This window comes from Danio rerio, chromosome 19 (assembly GCF_049306965.1).
Source record: "Danio rerio strain Tuebingen ecotype United States chromosome 19, GRCz12tu, whole genome shotgun sequence".
NCBI classification, from domain to species: domain Eukaryota; kingdom Metazoa; phylum Chordata; class Actinopteri; order Cypriniformes; family Danionidae; genus Danio; species Danio rerio.
Window position 1 is genome coordinate 27,860,989 of NC_133194.1, and position 19,012 is coordinate 27,880,000.

The window sequence follows — 19,012 nt, forward strand, 5'->3', positions numbered from 1 at the left end:
TGAAACATCAATCCTCTTGGGAACTTACCAGCACAATCAATAACATTATTTGACAGAAACCTGCAACACCTTGGTATCATGACTAGACACTAACAAAAAAACCAAATGACATTCGGACATCTTCTATGCAGGACCGGCATTATCCTTTCTCTGTACTTGTAAATGATAACCAGCCTTTTCCTGTAGCTCCTGAGAATCACACAACTGCAAATCTAGTTGAGCGTCACCAAGGGGCCTTTACACACCACGGTACCTCCCTGTTATTACCATCTTCACAACAACCTCAACAAATAGCTCCCTCTGAGATGGTGTCCTTTGTTTATGTTCTGGGAAAAAGATAGTATGACTTGCATATAAAAAGGTGTTTACACTGACAGTGATACAATCACTAGGGGTGACAAGGTCTAGTTGGTTGCTAGTGGTTGTTCCTAGTTGGATTGCCACGCTAGCGTATACGTTTTTGGACATACATTTTTGGTTTTGGCTGCATATTTTCAATTGTCAATATTTTGACAGATTGCACGTTTCCCTTTTTTCCCCAATTTTTAACAAACTGAACTTGTTAGTGAAGAATTTTTAATATTCCTCAACACAGTTCAGTTACTCAATTCATAATGGCATCTTAAAGATATTTATCATTCACATTTTCTGCTATAAAACACTGTTTAAAGGTTTTTTTATATACTAATTCTCATCTTGTTCCAATACAGAGACCTTCATTCATCTTCTGAACACAAATTAAGATCCTTTAGATAAAATTCGAGAGTTCCCTCATCCTCTATAGACAGCAATGTGTCTTTGGTGCACAAACGTGTTCTTGGAGCTTCATATGATCACAGTTGAACCACTGAAGCCTCCAAAAAAAGTTAACAAACTTTTAGGTTCTTTTTTTACTTTGAAGCTCTCAGGATTGTTGCTGTAGCTAAGATGAGGATAAGAAAGCTCTTGAATTTCATCTAAAATCCCTTAATTTGTGTTCCAATGATAAACAGAGTCTCAGGGGACTGAAACAACATGAGAGTAAGTTCACATTTTATTGTAGTTTTGCAATTAGTTACTAGCAGCACTGTGGCCAGAAAGTTACTGCAACTGCCCCTTTACAGTAACTTACCTGTAAATGTGTTTTATAGTAGCAGGATCCTTCTGCAATGTAATTTGTACAGTAAAATTGTCTTACCGCAACTTCTTTTTATGGTAAAATGCCCCTTACAACATTTTAATTTCATAGTATGACAATTTTTACAGTTGTTTTACTCCAATTTACTTACATTTTACACTAGTAGTACAAAACCCTTATTTTTAATATTTACTATTGAATTTAGTAAATCCCAAACAAATGACTGACTCATTTTTGTCTTTAACTACAGTAGCAGAACTTGATTACAGTAGAATACCACAAATTTCTAATATGCAGTAAGTTACAGTAACAGTTTTAATAAATGACCCACAATGCAGTGCACATTACAGTACTGAACTGTAAATAATGTATGTGGTATTTAGCTGGCCCCTTTTGCAGAAAATAACTGTAAAATGTTGCAAAAAGTCTAACTGTGCGATTACACCAAAGGCAGCGAGAGCATCAAAGTGAGCTGTGGCCGCTCTGGTGACAACGCTGTCTGCCTTCACAGCTCCGGCGGCGAGAGCATCAAAATTCATTACATTGATCTCCTATTTAAAGGGGTCGTTGCAGCATATCAGCAAATCAGTTACATTCCCACAAAAAAAAAATGCTTTGTGGCGTAAAAATGTTGCACACTTTTTATCAAATTGATTCAACAATGGAAGACCAAGTTGTTGCTTGTGGTGTGGCTTTGCTCCAATATGTCTATATCTCTGAAATTTTTTTTAAGCAGCAATACTGTTTTGTATTGTTGCATGAGATTCCCGCTTTTTTAAAGAAGAAGAAAAAAAACATAAATACACATCAGTAACTAGCCAGTAGCTTTTTTAATGTATGTTCCTGTAAAAAATATCATAAATAATTGGAAATTGGGCGATCACAATAATCAAACCCTTGGGACAACTGTGGTCAGAACTAAAGTTCACAGTGACTGTGTTCTCTGGACACCTCTCAAGCAGTGGCTGAACCACGTCATAGCTCATTACCATAAAGTTGACTTTATTTTAACTTTCCTCGACCGGCGAAGACCTGCCGTACCGCGACACTCCACGCCACTCCGCACCACCTTCTCCCATTAAAAATAAATGACTTCCGGCTGCTTTGACTAATTTGCTCTTGCTGCTTTCTGTGTGAAAGCACAGTAATAGTGAATTTAATAGTGAACTAACCTTTAACTATAGGTGGTGAAAGTGGAGTTTAGGAGCTTAAGAGTTGGTATTATACAATAGACCATCTCTAACACAGTAATATTTTACTCTGTTTGGAAATATCCCCATTGCAGAAACAGAGCAAAAACAGTAACAACTGACAATACTGTGCCTAACATCATCACTTAATGTAATCACTATCATTCACTAGAAAGCTGTATAAAATAAGTATCAAATTTACTATTGTGCATTTAAATTGCACAGAAGAACACAAAACATTTTTTATATATACACATTTTAACAGTTTCTATAACATGTAAGAACCAATTTCTTTAGATTTTCATGTGGAAAATTTCCTAAGTCTTTAATTTTTAAATCAGTCTACAAACAATCTATCAAGCCAGTGCTTTAAGTTTCATTACAACAATAAAAAAATAACCGGGTGTGCGAACCATTAACTGGGACAGTAATGTTACACAGAGATCCAGTTTTAAATGAAACATGCTACCAAACCGAGCCTTCTATCACTCCTGCAACTGTTGCCATTTTATAAATCATACATGGTCTCATTTGCACTTGAAAGTCAAAAGCAAAGAATCTTTTCCCAAGAGAAGCGGATCTGTCGCACAGATAAATAATGCAATGTAAAGTAAACCTATATTGTCTCCCTTATGCACTGTCAGCGCAATCCCACAGCCTTGTCACAAGGACAGCATAGCAAACACTAGTATCTTGGGTCTTGTCTAATGTTTTGAACTGATAGTGTGACAGACTGCCAACTGCGATTGCATTCAGACAGGAAAGAGTAAAGTAACTCGCTCTCTAAAACTGGTTATGACTTAACTAAATTTCAGGAACTTAAAAAAACATTTAGAACAAAGTCACTCCTTTTTGTGTACGTTACTCTTAACAGTAAAAACACTATTAAGACACATATATTTCACTAAAAAGTGAAAGTTGGTTGTTATGTTATTTCGAGCATATTCATACTTCCGGTTTGAAATACATTTTTGAAGCCGTGTCACGGCCATGAGATCTTAGCGTGTAGTCCAGCTTGTAGACTGGACGTCTGTACCTGGGAGTGCCTTATTACGTCTCTGTGCTGCATGAGTGTGCAGCATTCATTCATGAGTAAGACTTGGGTCTAACCAATCAGCATGCTCTATTGTGTATGCGGTGCAACTTCATTAATATGCATGATAGCTTCGAAGACTGTTTGTACCTGAAACAGTGTTCAGACGGCAGAGAGACGACACGTTGTGTTGCCAAAAGAAGTGGGAAAAGAATAAGAATTGTTTGGAGATACAGGTCATCAGTGTTGCTTTTATAATGTGCTGCAACGAAGGTTTTGTTTTCATTTTCCCTCCATGAGAGCGCAACTGTACTCACGTGTGGATCAGTGCACATGACATGTGGCAGAAATACATTTGTACGGAACATTTTTTACTCGAGAGAGAAATTGTGAAATTTGCTGCTCATCTCCTTTTAATAAAGACGCAGCTCCAGTATGTGTTGATTGTCCTGTCTCTACAGATTTGGTAAGTGTGTGCGATCAGTGCCCTTTCTTTGTTCATTCAGATGGCAAAGTTATAGTTGGTATGGTCAGCAGTAGTCTTTCAGTGTTAAAAGACAGACATATTATGGGCTGAAAGATCTGCTGTAAATGCTGCTCTCCGAGTGTAAACGTAAACACTGCAAGCAAACCATTACCGACCGTCGTGTTTAATTTTCGCCGCATATTGTGACAGGATAGTCTACACACACACGGCTTTCTGACCTACAAGGTGCATCTGAGTTACCGAGAAATGCAGAGTTTTTTTTTTCTTATACGACGTGCAGTATTAAACATTCCACCATCATTAAACACAATCACTTTTTCTCCCCTGCGTGTGTGTTTGTTTTGCCTCTGTGAAAATCAGCACGTGCCCAAATGGAAACTCCCATTTTTATTCAAATCTTTTCCCTTTTCCCTCCCCCGACACTCCCCCCTAAACAGAGCTAGACACACCCGCTTTCCTGACTTTTTCCAAACTACAGATGTGAAAACACCGTGCTAAAACGGGGTTCATGGCCCTTTAAAGTCCACAACAAAGAACAATTACATTCTTAATATTATAAAGGTGTCTACGCTCGGTTGTGATGGCTTTTGCAGTAAATGCAAAATGGATTCTGATTTGCTGTCTACTTGTGAGCTTAAAAAGAATTTCTTCTGAAAGTGATTCCAATTATAGCAAGTGGTGCTCGCTGCAGAGCCATTTGGGCGAGCTGAGCTCCAGTGAGGGGGAGCTTGAGCTTGAGCTCCACCTTTTTTGCACTTCTTCTACGAATGATGTCACTGGGGGTAGGGTTAGGGGTGGCGTTGGTGTACGCATTAAAAAGGCTTACAGGAGGAGGAGCGAGAGCTCATGCTCCCCCTCGCTGGAGCTCAGCTCTGCTCAAATGGCTCTTTAGCGAGCACCCTCTCAATGAGAGGTCATCTGGGCTGTAATTCCGCATGTAAAGCTACAGTAATTTAAAAAACTAAAATTCTGTTTGAAACATGCAATTTTACACCTAAATGGTGATAATACAGCTATATCACAGCAGAACATTTAGAATCAAACTGCATCTGCACAGCCTGTGGTCATATAGAGCAACTTAAACAACAGTCTTTTTAACCAATCAAAAACTCACATCAAAAACAAAAGTTCTGGAGTAAACATAAAGCTCAGACTAAAACACTGATATCTATGGTAGAAATCAAATTAGATCAAATCACTATTTGAAGTAGCAATGCTTCAAATAAGACCATATTGATTACTTTGCCATAGGCCAGTGCTTCCCTAAAATGGGAATTGTGGGACAGTATGAAAGGGGAGGGGGATAAGTAATTTGATGGTTTCCAAAAATCAAATCAATTTTGGATTGCGACCACTGAGGCACAATGTTAAACTTTGACACCTTTAGGGCACTCTTACGGACTTAAAAACAAAAGTCACACCTGAAAATGAAGAATGATCTCCAAGTGGCGGTTAAACCAACAATAGACTAATGCTGGAAACATTTTGCCCACCAGTCTTATAGGATTATTATTAAATTAAACAAATGAATATAAAATATTATTTGGTTGTTAGCAGTGTTGGGGAAAGTTACTCTTCAAAGTAATGCATTACAATATTAAGTTACTCCTTAAAAAAGTAACTAGTTGCGTTACTTAAATAATTAATTAATGTGTTACTACTTACTATTTATCTTAAGTAAAATCACTGCCCATTAAGACAATTCCCTTTTCCTTTTCTTCGATGTGTTCAAAATAATGAACACATTCTCTTATTGACTGCGTGATTCATCAAGACTACTTTAATTTTAGTTTAGTAATTTATTTTTTAAAAGCTAATTGATTAAACTAAAAAGTAACTTGAGTAACATTTTCAAATAAGTAACTCAAATATGATTACTTATTTTTGTGATGTGACTCATTACTTGGAAAATTAACATTATTACGTAACTCTTGTTACTTGGAATGCGTTACCCACAACATTGGTTGTTAGACTGTTGCACTTTTTTATATTGTCAATACGCTCATGTTTATATAGGCATATTAGTGTGTGTGCACCGTTGTGTGCATAGTTTGTATGTTTATAACACCACAGAGGATAGTGGGGGTCGCAAGTAACTGAAATAGTTATGTTAGGAGTCGCAGACTGAAGAGTTTCAGGACCTCTGCAATAGAGCACCAGTATTATATCATTCAAGTATCATTTGAATGATTAATATAGTCATGTAAGTGCAAAAATATATCTTACTTTGAATCTTGTTGATTCAAAAAAAAGGGTATCGCTTTATGTTGATGGTCCGTTTGTGAATTTAAGTTATATTGCATCTAATTGCCAACTAATTCTCTTTAGATTATAAGTAGACTGTTAGGTTGGGGTTAGTGTAAGTTGATATGTACTTGCAAAGTTTCCTATAGTCAGTTAAATGTCTGTTTAGCAGCAACATCAACAGATATTAAGCCTACTAATATTCAAATGGACCATCAAAATAAAGTGTTACCAAAAAAGTCCTTAAAAATGTGGGTTCATCAAACAATAAAACAAGTAAAGTTTAGGTTTGAAAAAAAAATACAATATAATTTTTTCAACACAAGAATGTAAAAAAGGCAATGTTGCAATTACCATTACCAACCCAGAAAGTATATTTCCAAATGAGCAAAAATTAATAAAATATTCATGAAGTGATATCTACTTTAAACACACACACACACACATGCGCACACGCACGCACACACATTTGTTTTTGTGAAAAGTGGGGTCATTACATAGGTTTCCATTCATTTTATACTGTCCAAACCGTATATTGTATTGCCCTCACCCCACCCTACCCCTAAACCCAACCATCACAGGAGTCAGTGTACAGCTTTACTCTCTGATTAATCTCATCCTGTGGGATTTATAAGTTTTTTGAGAAATGAGGACGTCACCAATGTTCTCATATTTCACCTCCTTTTTTATTACCTGTGTTATACCAATGTCATTATACAGATTTGTGTCCTAATATGTCACAAAAACAAGTACACACACACACACGGACACACAAATCATGGTTCTTTGTTTAATCAGAAACTCCTTATTAATCAGAAACTCATTATGTAGTTTGTTTGTAGCTTCAAACCTAAAAATAGACTAAATCTACAAGTCAAAACATTTGAAAAAATATCTGCGTACAAAGCTACTGAAACTGACTAAAAATTATGTAGATTATAAATCAACAAGGTTGGTTAATATTCATTCATTCATTTTCTTGTCGGCTTAGTCCCTTTATTAATCTGGGGTCGCCACAGCGGAATGAACCGCCAACTTATCCAGCAAGTTTTTACGCAGCGGATGCCCTTCCAGCGCGACCCATCTCTGGGAAACATCCACACACACACACACACACACACACACACACACACACACACACACACACACACACACACACACACACACACACACACTACAGACAATTTAGCCTACCCAAATCACCTGTACCGCATGTCTTTGGACTGTGGGGGAAACCGGAGCACCCGGAGGAAACCCACGCGAAGGGAGGGAGAACATGCAAACTCCACACAGAAACGTCAACTGAGCCGAGGTTCGAACCAGCGACCTTCTTGCTGTAAGGCGACACAGCACTACCTACTGTGCCACTGCCTCGCCCCGGTTGGTTAATATGCCAAATGCTTTTTAGTAGAGCTATTAAGCTCAGTATCTTCTGCAGCACAAACACAAGCATGTTGTCCATCATTGTTGTCGTCACTGTAACATGCCGTGTCTGACTGGGGTCAGCACATCATTTTTAGAGTTATCCACTCTGGGACCTGGTTTAAAAAACACAGTTTACCATTTCACTCCCCTAATGCAGGTTCCATCTGGATTAATTGCCTATATGATACCTTTTTTTAATACACTACACAGCAAAACACATCTCCATGTGGATGGGGCCTTATGCTGCATCTTTATTGTTAGCATCCATGGTGCGAACAGGCCTTTATTCTTGTTCATAACCAATACATAAATAAACAGAACAAAATTAGGAAATTGACTAAAATAGGGTTGACAAGTATTTTCTGCCTGTCAGCTTGACAAAGCCATTTCATCTACATTCAGCTGAACCAAAGGATTTCCATATAGTTCATGGGTCATTACTAGGTTGAGTTCTTCTATAGTTCTACAGTATAGTACTAAGACTGGGTCACATGAAGCAAGCTGCACTCTGGACCGGTTTAATTACACAATGTTACATCACACACTGTTTGTGCTCCACTTGCCAAGCTGCTTAAACCCATGATGAAGTGTGAATAAAAGGTTTCAAATTTGAAATAGACATTGAGTAATGCATTTTCAAAATGAACCTGATAAAAGTAGTTTGATCTATTTATAAACAGTTTATAATTAAAACTGCACCTTTCTAAAAATGGTTTATAATTGGTGTTTAATTTAACCCAGAAACAAACACAGCCTGTAAAGTGATTATGAAAGCAAAAGCTATTTCTTTAGTCTTTCTAAAACATTTAACATTTTATTTTGTCTAAAGGGTCTCATAATTAAGAAGACATTCAGGGATTCTGTAAGAAGAGGCATTACACACAACAAGTGCTAATTACATAAAGAAACTGTTGGTGTTAAGAGAATAAAGTGCTAGAGTTAGGAGGGGGAGTGTTTCTACAGGTGGTTTGTCAAGCCCACTCACTCTGGTGCAAACATACAAAACTGGTGCAAGTGTCTATTAAATTGACAGAGAGATGAAACAATGAGTTTTCTTCAGGTGGTTTGTCAAGCCCACTCACCTGTGTTAGGCACACTCACAATTGCATAATGTTTCGAGGTTGTAGTGTGGTGTGGTGGGGGGAATTTACAATACTGTTTCTATTGTTAGCATTATTAAAAGAGATCGTTCACCCAGAAATCAAAAGAAAATATTTATTTTTAAAACTCAGACTTAGCAAACAGGCCTAAGTGCATGAATGTGCATGAATCAACATGAATGTGGATAGACATTTGTGTTGTCTTGTTCTTTAAAATGACTTGTGCTTATCCTAGACAGTGGACTCTATGACAGGGCAATAAATTTGCTACAGTATATGCAACGCTACTGTTTTTCAGCCAATGATAAACTTCCGGTGAACACATAACTATTTTCAACTTCATAAGGTTCCTTTTACAGCGTCAGTGTTGTAATGTAATTACAATACATTCAGGTAAATAGATCTAAGCATTCATTTAGTCATAAAACAAGATGAAAGATCGTGTAACTGCTATAGCACCGTCAGGTTCAGCAGGCTAGTGAAGAAACTCTATTGAAAATACTGGGGTAAAATAAAAGGTCATATTTTAAAGGCCTGTAGGGGGAAAATGGAATGAAACGCAGTGCTTCTTGTCCGGTCTGAGACTCACTTTATATTATATATCAATCAGGCAGTGAAGATCACAGATTTTTAAAGAAATCAGACCGTAAACGTGGCAATGTTATGATGGAAAGCCCTGTGTCACAGAGACAAACTCCGTGATTCCCTCCTCTAACCAGCAGAGGGCACCATCACCTCATTATTAACTGAAAGTTCCCTCACTACATTTCCCATCTACCCCGTGTCTGTTTGATTACCGGCCCAGCTGAAATTACCCCGCCATCTATTTAAGCAGACTGGTTTGTTGCATTCCTTGTGAAGTCTTGTTTGTTACTAGTTGACATTTCTGAGCGTTTATACACTACTTTGATTTTCCTGTTGTGACCTTGCCTGTTTACCGTCTACGATCCCTTGCTGCCAGCCCTGACCATTTGCCTTTTATGACCACGATTCTGTTACTCTGCCGTTGTTTGATTACTGTGATAATAAAAAACTGCACGATGGATCCCAATCTCGGTGACGATTCATTACACTTTGAGGCTGGCTGACTAAAATTTAAAGTCCATGTGCGTACACCCCATTGAAATTTACGGTTGAGAAAAAGCTACAATGGTTATGCACACCTTGTCAGAAAAGCATGGTTGTGTGATAAGTAGTAAATTTCTTCCGAAGGCCAAAGAGAGCAGGAAATCCCCATAGTGATGCATTATAAACAGAAGATTTAATAAGATAACAATAAATATTTAGTAAGAAAGACTTAGTTGAAACACTGCTTATATGAATATGAAGTGAAAGCTTATAAGTGACTGTGCACGTCATTCTGTGACAGGAAGTTTGGTTTCTAGCACAGTTTCCCTTCATAAGACCTCAATATATCATAAGGAGCCACATATATAATTTTTATTTCGTCTGAATATGTAATATTACACTAGCCGTTGACTTTTATTCATTTATTCAATGAATCACACCAAATAAAAAGCTAATTTTCATTTTTTAATAATTTAATAATACTTTTCAATAATTTTAATAAACTATGAAATTGACATCTAAAACATACATTAATTATTCATCTAAATGCAAAATTTGAACAATTATTAATTATTCTTTTAAAGTTAATATAAGTCCACAGAGCTGAGCTAACATGATCAAACTAGCAAGACCTTATTGTGAAGTGTAGCTTCTAACATCTTTCTAACAACACAAACACGGTAATTTATTAAATGATAATCAAAAACTAGGCTTCAATTAAAAAGCAGTCCTTCTCAGAGCTTACTTCTCTTTTCATTCCTCAAAAGTTTCACACAGCATGGTTAGCCTAAAACTGGAGAACCATTAGTGCATAGTTTGCCAAACATCCATCTATCCTCAACTATTCAGCAGTAATTTTCCATCCCTGCTTTCCAATATTTCCTCAAACTACATGGGCACATGGTTTGAGCTATTCAAATCTGGCTCAAGCCCTCAGTCAACATATCCTTAGCTTCATGAAGCGTAGGATCCCGCTTTCCCTTTGACCTACATTCCCTCTAATAAAGTTTTAATTCTGATTAAATGGTTTCTGTCTGCCAGAAGTGCAAATATATGATAACATGACAAGCTGAAAACATAAAACATTATAGCTGTGACTAGCGCAACCAAAGGAGAATGCGTGTAATATTATTGTATCCACTTTCAAGGATATTAATTCATGGCATTTGACTAACTCTGACCCCTGGCCATCAGTTTTCACTCCAGGTACAGGGAATGGGCGTCTATAGAGGTACAAAGAACTTAAAATCTATGTCCTTATTACTAAATATTAAGAAGAAAACAGTAATGCTTGAAAAGAACTTTTTCCATTGACAACGCCAGTCTTCACACTGCAAGGAAGGAAATATACTGCCCTCTTGAGGTAAATCATCATAAAGCAATCAGGATTTAACTGTTCCTATTTACTCTTAACTTGCTTTACAATCATGCATTTCTTAAAAAAAGGATCACAAAAATACTGTGTGCAGTAGGCAGTAAGAATGCAGTTAATTATAAGGAGAGTCTTCCAAAGCCATTTGATATAATATATAAATAATAGAAAAGTTTACTAAAACCCTTTCTCTTCTCTTTCTCAGTGAATCAGCATTTAAACATTATGAAACACTGTTTGAATGCTCAGTTCAGTTTTAATTTTCCATTATTATACTTGATTTGTACAGTGCGTGCATGATTATTATGTTACATTGTATTTTGAATCTATTTTTTCTTTCAGCTACACTGTACCAATTTCAAACCACAAAAATCTAAATAACTACTTTTTAATTTAGCATGCAGCAAAAGGCAAAGTATAATTATGAACAAGAATGTGATAAATGTTTGTATTTTTCCTTTTAGGCCTGCACAATGTTTCAATATTTAATTGTACTGCGGTATATATTGTGATATCAATACAATTTCACCAGATGACTTCAATATTACAAGATGATTCTGTAGGAAAATAAATCATGCATAAAATATAAAAAAAAACAACCTTTGATCATTGATAAATGCAATAGAGAAAAATATACAAATGAAATCAACAGTGTTTTATGGTTTTCTGAGGAGTCTAACCACATTCTGGAGCAGTAATTGAATAATCACATGTACAATAATACTGCATAGTCTTCATCATACAGAATTCAAATTTAAAAAAAAAATGCTCTTACAAATGGTACAATTTCTTGTCTGAATCCTTTTAGGATAGGTGCCCTTTAATAAACTATAATCTTGACTCAACATTGCGTATACTCACGATGTGACTATAGCAATTTGCAAATGATCACATTGCGATATCGATGCTGAGCCAATATATTGTGTAGCCCTAATTCCTTTTACAGGTAAAATGGCCCCAAAAGTGGTAATAAAATAGAAAATGCTAATTTAAGGTGTAAACCAGGGGTCACCAATCTCGGTCCTGGAGGGCCGGTGTCCCTGCAGGGTTTTGTTCCAACTTGCCTCAACACACATGCCTGGATGTTTACTAGTTACTAGTATACCTAGTAAGACAGGTGTCTTTGATTAGGGTTGGAGCTAAAATCTGCTGGACATCGGCCCTCGAGGAGCAGTTTGGTGACCACTGGTGTAAACACTGGACAGGAAATGTAAACTGGGGCAGCGAGACGACAAAGAAAAATATGTTGAAAAGAATTTAAAGTATGAATTTAACCTATTATGCAAAAATCCCTTTTTAAGGGGTTTAAACACTTTGAAAATGGTCTGTGAATATAACCAGCCTCTAAAAAGTACAAAATGTATTAAATTAGTTTTTTTCTAATCACATTTGCACAGTCTGCAGAAACACATTGATTGACATTTTCCTTTTGTACATGTCATCAGAGGGGAAAAGCCCCACCCATCGGTAATGAAATCACCCTCAGTAGTATAGGACATTGTTTTTGAATCTGCCACTATGCTGACACATAGGCATTTGTAGTTCCGCCCTCTTTTGAAAAGTGAGCTGGGAGCAAAATCTCATTTGAAATAAAAGTGACAGTCACCGAAATGGCACAATTCGAATCAAAGCCTAAAAGCGTCAATTTCAAAGTGTTATAAAACATTATTTATGTGATATTTTAAGTTGAAACTTCACATACACACTCTAGAGACACATTTTACATCTTGTAAAAAGGGGCATAATAGGTCCCCTTTAAATTGTCAGGAACTCTTAGAGTCCAATGCCACCATTTTCCAGAACTGCAGCCTGCTCGGAGTCTCCAAAAGTACAATGTCAAATTATAAAAAATACGAAAGTGACCTCCACTCAACATTTCAGGGTAGGAGTAGAGGTACATTTTTCAACATAATTACACATGTAATTCTCAACCTGTTATTTGTTTATTTGTGGACTAAATAAAGAAGATGATAAAATGAAGAAGATTGTTTGTTGCCAAGTTACTAAAATGGGCACTTCTTGTCAATTTCAATAGTACTGCATGTTTCTCAATGAGCATTTATTAAGTTTTGGCTTTTTAATTACATTTTGTTTTTGGGCTATTTTAACTATTAAAGGTAATTTACTTAATAATTATGCACACTTGAAAATAAAGCATTTTAACTTCCAGTCATTGTGAAAAAACATGTCTTAATGATTGAATAGAAAATAAATTATTAAAAATGATGTAGCTTCGAACTTTTATGAATGTCTTGGGGCAAAATGTGATCAGAATATCACCTTGCATAGTAATTATCTACAAACATTAGAAAAAGGTCTGTGAAAAAAAAGAAAATGCAAATAAAAGTATTCTTGGTGGAGTGCTGGTTTAACTCTGTGTTAATATGTTTTAAAGGGGAACCAATGATGAAAATCATCTTTTGAAAGCTGATTTGATTTTTTAAATTTCCTGACTTAAAAATGGGATCCAAATCCCTCCCTTTTTGAGGCACACTGCAATGTGATGTAGGATTGTGGTTTCCCTGCCAATCAAATTGATTGACAGCCGTGTATTAACATGTCTCAAAAACAGTGCAAAGTTAAACGCGTACGCTGCGTGTGTGTGTCCGCTTTGTGTGTGTGTGTGTGTGTGTGTGTGTGTGTGTGTGTCTGTACCGACATTTTGTGTGACGCATAGTCGCAGAAAGGCTTGAATTAACTCCACAACAAATACATCAAATAATCATTGGTTATGTTCTAACTGTCGTATGTCTCACAAACATTACGTGAGATCTGCTTCCTTCATGTATGTCACCGTTTCTCTATTTATTTGATGCAGCCGAGGTGGAGATTGAGGCAAACTCTGACAGGCACGTGAGAACAATGGACACAGCCCACAAAAGCAGCGACATAGTGTTCAAAGCAGAAAATCAAAAAAATGTTAAAGCTATAATAAATAATCTCATGGGTGTTTTGAACTGAAATTTTACAGACACATTCTGGAGACAAAAAAAAATGGTACAATAGGTGCCCTTTAATAAGTGATTTGTATTGTTATATATTTGAGTCTTTTTATTATGATAGATTTGAGCACTAAAAATGTATTTAATAGCCTGCCTTGTTACATCATGTCTATCTGGATTCCAAATTTAAAAGCTGTGTAATAAATGTAAATGCAGATGTTTTTAACACAAACAGTCAGTTTTTAATTAATATATTTTATAAGAGTACAATAAATCATCGGTTTATAGAATCAATAATCATTTTACCATATTTGACTCTAAACCAAAATTCACTTACATGTTTATCAGTGTTCTAAAATACAATTAAATAAAATAACTTTGCATAAACAGTTGAAATCAGAATTATTAGCTTACCTTTGATTTTTTTTTCTTATTTAAATATTTCCCAAATTATGTTTAACAGAGCAAGGACATTTTCACACTATTTCTGATAATATTTTTTTCTTCTGGAGAAAATCTTTTTGTTTTATTTAAGCTAGAATAAAAGCAGTTTTTAATTTCTAAAACCATTTTAAGGTTAAAAAGATTAGCCCCTTAAAACTATATATATTTTTCGATAGTCTACAGAACAAACAATCGTTATACAATAGCTTGCCTAATTACCCTAACCAACCTAGTTAACCTAATTAACCTAGTTAAGCCTTTAAATGTCACTTTAAGCTGTATAGAAGTGTCTTGAAAAATATCTAGTCAAATATTATTAACTGTCATCATGGCAAAAGATAAAATATTTAGAAATTAGTTAATAAAACTATTATGTTTAGAATTTAGTTAAAAATCTTCTCTACATTAAACAGAAATTATGGAAAAAAATAAACAGGAGGGCTAATAATTAAGGGGGCTAATATTTCTCACTTTAACTGTGTGTGTGTGTGTGTGTGTGTGTGTGTGTGTGTGTGTGTGTGTGTGTGTATTCCCTAATATATATATATATATATGAGCCTACACAAATCAGAGTAGATAGATAAAGAATGAAAAAAAAAAATGTTGCCAGATCTTAAAGGAGATTGAAATCATATCAGATAAGATAAACAAACAGACTTCATTTACTGACTGACAGACAGTTTTACTGACAGGCACAGTAGACAGTAGACTGACTGATTTACTAGTTAATTGATTTCCTAAATAATAATAAAAGAAATGAGTTATTAAAACTATAACGTTTAAAAATGTTGGAAAAAAATCTTGTTGAAAAAAAAAGACGAAAAAAATAAACAGGGGGTATAATAATTCTGACTTCAACTGTACTTTGCATAGGCCTGTTTGGTTTCCTTAAACACCCTTCTGTAGTTGTTTTGATATACAGACATATTTTCTCTATGATTTAAGTGTTTTCACTTTTGTAGTACACAAAGAATACTTAAAGAATAAAAATGAAACAACAGAGAGTAGTCAAATAAAATGATAAAATAACTCACCAATAATGACAAATCCATCAGATTCTCTCTCAGAAGATTTTTTGGCAGCGTCATTCTTGAATCCGAAAAACTTAAACATTTTGTTTATCTGTCATTAAAAAGTCAGAATCACTCCTCAAAAACACACGTGATGCGCAACAGATGTAAGTTTCTATTTATAGGCGGTTATATAAAAGTAACAGAGTTAGGTCAATGAAACCTGGCTTTTGTTTCGTTTATCCTTGACAACTCAAGAGTCGAGCAAGTTACCAAGCATTAGTTTTGAAACAGTCACGCGCTGCTCTTCCTATCACGTTACAACATTCTTGCTGAAATATTGTAAACAACCATACAACAACGTATTTGAATTAAATGCTGTCTTACTAATAATCACATGTGAATAATATGTCAGCTTGATTCAGGTAAATATCGAGTTAACGCTACTCGACTGAAGTTTTGTTTACCAATCCTTCCAACGTCGTGTCCGTCAACTTTTTAGCTCCGTGTGGAAACCAAACGAATAGAGTCCGAAAATTGCTTTAGAAGAAAAAAATAGTACCTCTCAAACTTGTTACAGGTAATGTAATAACAATTATATTTTAGGTTTCTAGACACAAATTTTAATACCACATTTCTCTCTCTTTCTTAATTTAATAATTGCTTTATTGGCATCACAATTGTTACAAATGCATTGCCAAAGCATTTTGAAGGTTTACATTAAAAAAAGAACATACATACATAAATTATATATAATAAAAAAAACATAGTAAACACAGTAAGTAGGAGTAGTCGTAAATAATAATAATAATAATAATTAAATAAAAATAATATATAATATTATTCAATATAGTATTATTTAACATATCATTTTATTCACACACACACACACACACACACACACACACACACACACACACACACACACACACACACACACACACACACACACACACACACACACACACATATATATATATATATATATATATATATATATATATATATATATATATATATATATATATATACAATATATATATATATACAATATATATATATATATATATATATATATATATATATATATATATATATATATATATATATATATATATATATATATATATATATATATATATATATATATATATATATATATATATATATACAGATATGCTGTTTGGCATTGTTTCCAACTCCTGGCTCTGTGTTCATCACAGCTGTAAAAAAAAATCTGTAAAAAAAAAATCCAGAAAGAGTTCTGACAAGGAACTACAGTTACACAGCTATTTGTTTCTCAACGTTGTTTCCTGACGCAACGGAAATGTTGTCATTCTGCAATACGTCACTTGCCTTAAGTTTTCCCGCGGTTCTGGTGTTTGACTCGACTGCTTGGCGTCTAGTCTTTTTGCGTGTTTTTTTCAGCTGTAGTTTTTTCATAAACATCCACAATGACAGGCGTTTATGAGTCTCCGAAAACCCGGATCAACACGTCGATGCTGTCTCAGTATATCAGTCGACCAGTCTGCTTCGTTGGACGCTTGGAGAAGGTATTAACCTGTTTGCGCTATACACCCAACGTTAGCTTTTTATTAATGAACTTTCCTTATACTCATGCACTCAATACTGAGCTTTCTGATTTTACATAGTGATAGCAATGAGCGTGTAGCAGTTTGTGTTTGAGTAGTATCGAGTCACATAACTCCATCATAGAACTTAAATAACGTCATTTGCTCACCATCCACCAGTTCTAACGCGTTAATATTTTATTTTCAGTTTTTACACCTTGAAATGCAGCCTTTTACAATTTTACACAATTATTTTACAACCATAACTGTATTTGCTAAATATAATAATTAACAATACATAAATATATAAATAACACTACTAAACACAACGGCTCCTCTTCTTTCTGTCAACGGCAATCTATTCAAATGTGACTTATCTTCATACTAAATGTAAAATACTACAAACATGTAAGCCTCTATCAATACAGAACTGAAGATAGGAACTGCATTCTCTACAAATCAATTCCTAACGTAGATTTTTTCTCTTAACGTAATAATGTACTTGGAGGAATGACAGAAGCTTATAGCCATTAACTTGCACTGTATTATTATTACTATTATTATTGTTGTTGTTGTTGTTATTGTTTTCATTCTACTAAGTTAGAGGTGTCAGTGGCTAATGTTCATTCAACATTCTTCAGAATATATTATTAAGTCTTCAAAAGAAAAACTCATTAAGGTCTGGAACCACTTGTGGATAAGCAAAGGATGACTTTTTAGGTTTTGGGTACATTTTAAATAAGTGGCAAGAGGAGTGGGATGCATTGGAAAATAATAAACTGTATAAAATACAACTCAAAATCTCAAACAAAGTTTTAAGAGATTATAAGACTAGATTTGATCAAGGAATTTTTAACAGATGTCATATTAGACATACAAGATTAACCCGTTCATTTTTGCTTAAAGACGAAGACCCCACTTAATGTTTGTACTGCACAATTCCCCCTACTGTAAAACACATTGTACTAGACTGTCCTGCTTTTAACTATTCCAGAAGGCTTTTTTATTAAAATGAATACTCTTAAGGACATTATTAAAAATCACACCAAGAAAAATTGTTGAATTTTTATCCTGTATTAACACAACAACAAAATCTTATTTAATTTATGTATTTATTTATTTGTTGTTTTTAATTGTATATTTATTATTGAAATGGAAATAGCCTTGATTCCTGACATGACATTAAATAAAAAGGACTTTACATTACATTTTTGGGTGAACTGTTCCTCATTGAGTGATCATGCTTATTCTGATGTGAGTTATGTGTAGTCTGTAAACATTGTTGTGTGTTGACAGGTACATCCATCAGGAAAGGTTTTTACACTGGTAGATGGTGAAGGAAAGTCAGCGTCAGTGGAGCTCAATGAACCCGTGAGTGATCAGTCCAGTATGATTCACCTCTGTAAACGTTTTTTTTATTTTTTTCTTCAATATATTGAAAATATATTTTTATTTTCCCTCTGGACCCATTTAGCTGGACGAAGAGCTGAGTGGGATTGTGGAGATTATTGGAACGGTGTCCAACAAAGGAGCAATCATGGCTACTTCGTATACTCAGTATCGAGAAGACAAAGTCCCGTTTGGTATTGCTTTTTATTATATACTGATGCTATATTACAGTTTAGATTAAAATGGTTTTATTATTGAATGCTTCTGGATGTTTAGCTTTTTTCTTGCTTTGCAGATTTGGAGCTGTACAATGAAGGTCTGAAAGTTCTTCATGATTTTCCTCAGCATTACCCATTTGAAGTGTCAATGAGTGGTTAAACAACTGTCTTTTATTTCCCTTTTTACCTTGTTTTTGTATAATTGGATATTACTGTTTCTGTAAATAAAACAATGAAAACAGTTTGTTTTGTTTATTATTATTATTTGAAAATTTTAACTATTATACAATTTTTCAAATTATTTGGAAAATAAAAAACACTGCTGCATTACATAAAATGAATTACATCGCCATTTATTAGCCTTCAAGTGGTTTCAAGCATTTATAAATGTTCAACAGGGGG

The 19,012-nt window shown here is 34.8% G+C and overlaps 2 protein-coding genes across 5 annotated transcripts in view; one reads left to right on the forward strand and one right to left on the reverse strand.

Annotated features, from left to right (window-relative positions):
- The window catches only part of umad1 (UBAP1-MVB12-associated (UMA) domain containing 1), a 32,153-nt gene extending 16,226 nt beyond the window's left edge, over positions 1 to 15,927 (reverse strand). The window contains exons 1-2 of one of the 4 annotated variants that reach the window (XM_021467976.2): positions 15,900 to 15,927; positions 15,457 to 15,544 (exon numbers count right to left, since the gene is read on the reverse strand). In XM_021467976.2, coding sequence (XP_021323651.1) covers positions 15,457 to 15,535 — 79 coding nt within the window. In that variant the 5' untranslated portion in view covers positions 15,536 to 15,544; positions 15,900 to 15,927. Of the gene's footprint in view, positions 1 to 28; positions 1,889 to 15,456 lie in introns of those variants that run through there. The other 3 variants (XM_005169996.5, XM_005169998.6, NM_001128373.1) reach the window with 3 other exon arrangements.
- An 897-nt stretch (positions 15,928 to 16,824) lies between these two features.
- On the forward strand, positions 16,825 to 18,851 carry rpa3 (replication protein A3). The gene is given in 4 exon segments (NM_200227.1): positions 16,825 to 16,985; positions 18,300 to 18,374; positions 18,478 to 18,586; positions 18,688 to 18,851. Coding segments are annotated over 4 exon segments (366 nt in total). The 5' UTR covers positions 16,825 to 16,886; the 3' UTR covers positions 18,771 to 18,851.
- The last annotated feature ends 161 nt before the right edge of the window (positions 18,852 to 19,012 follow it).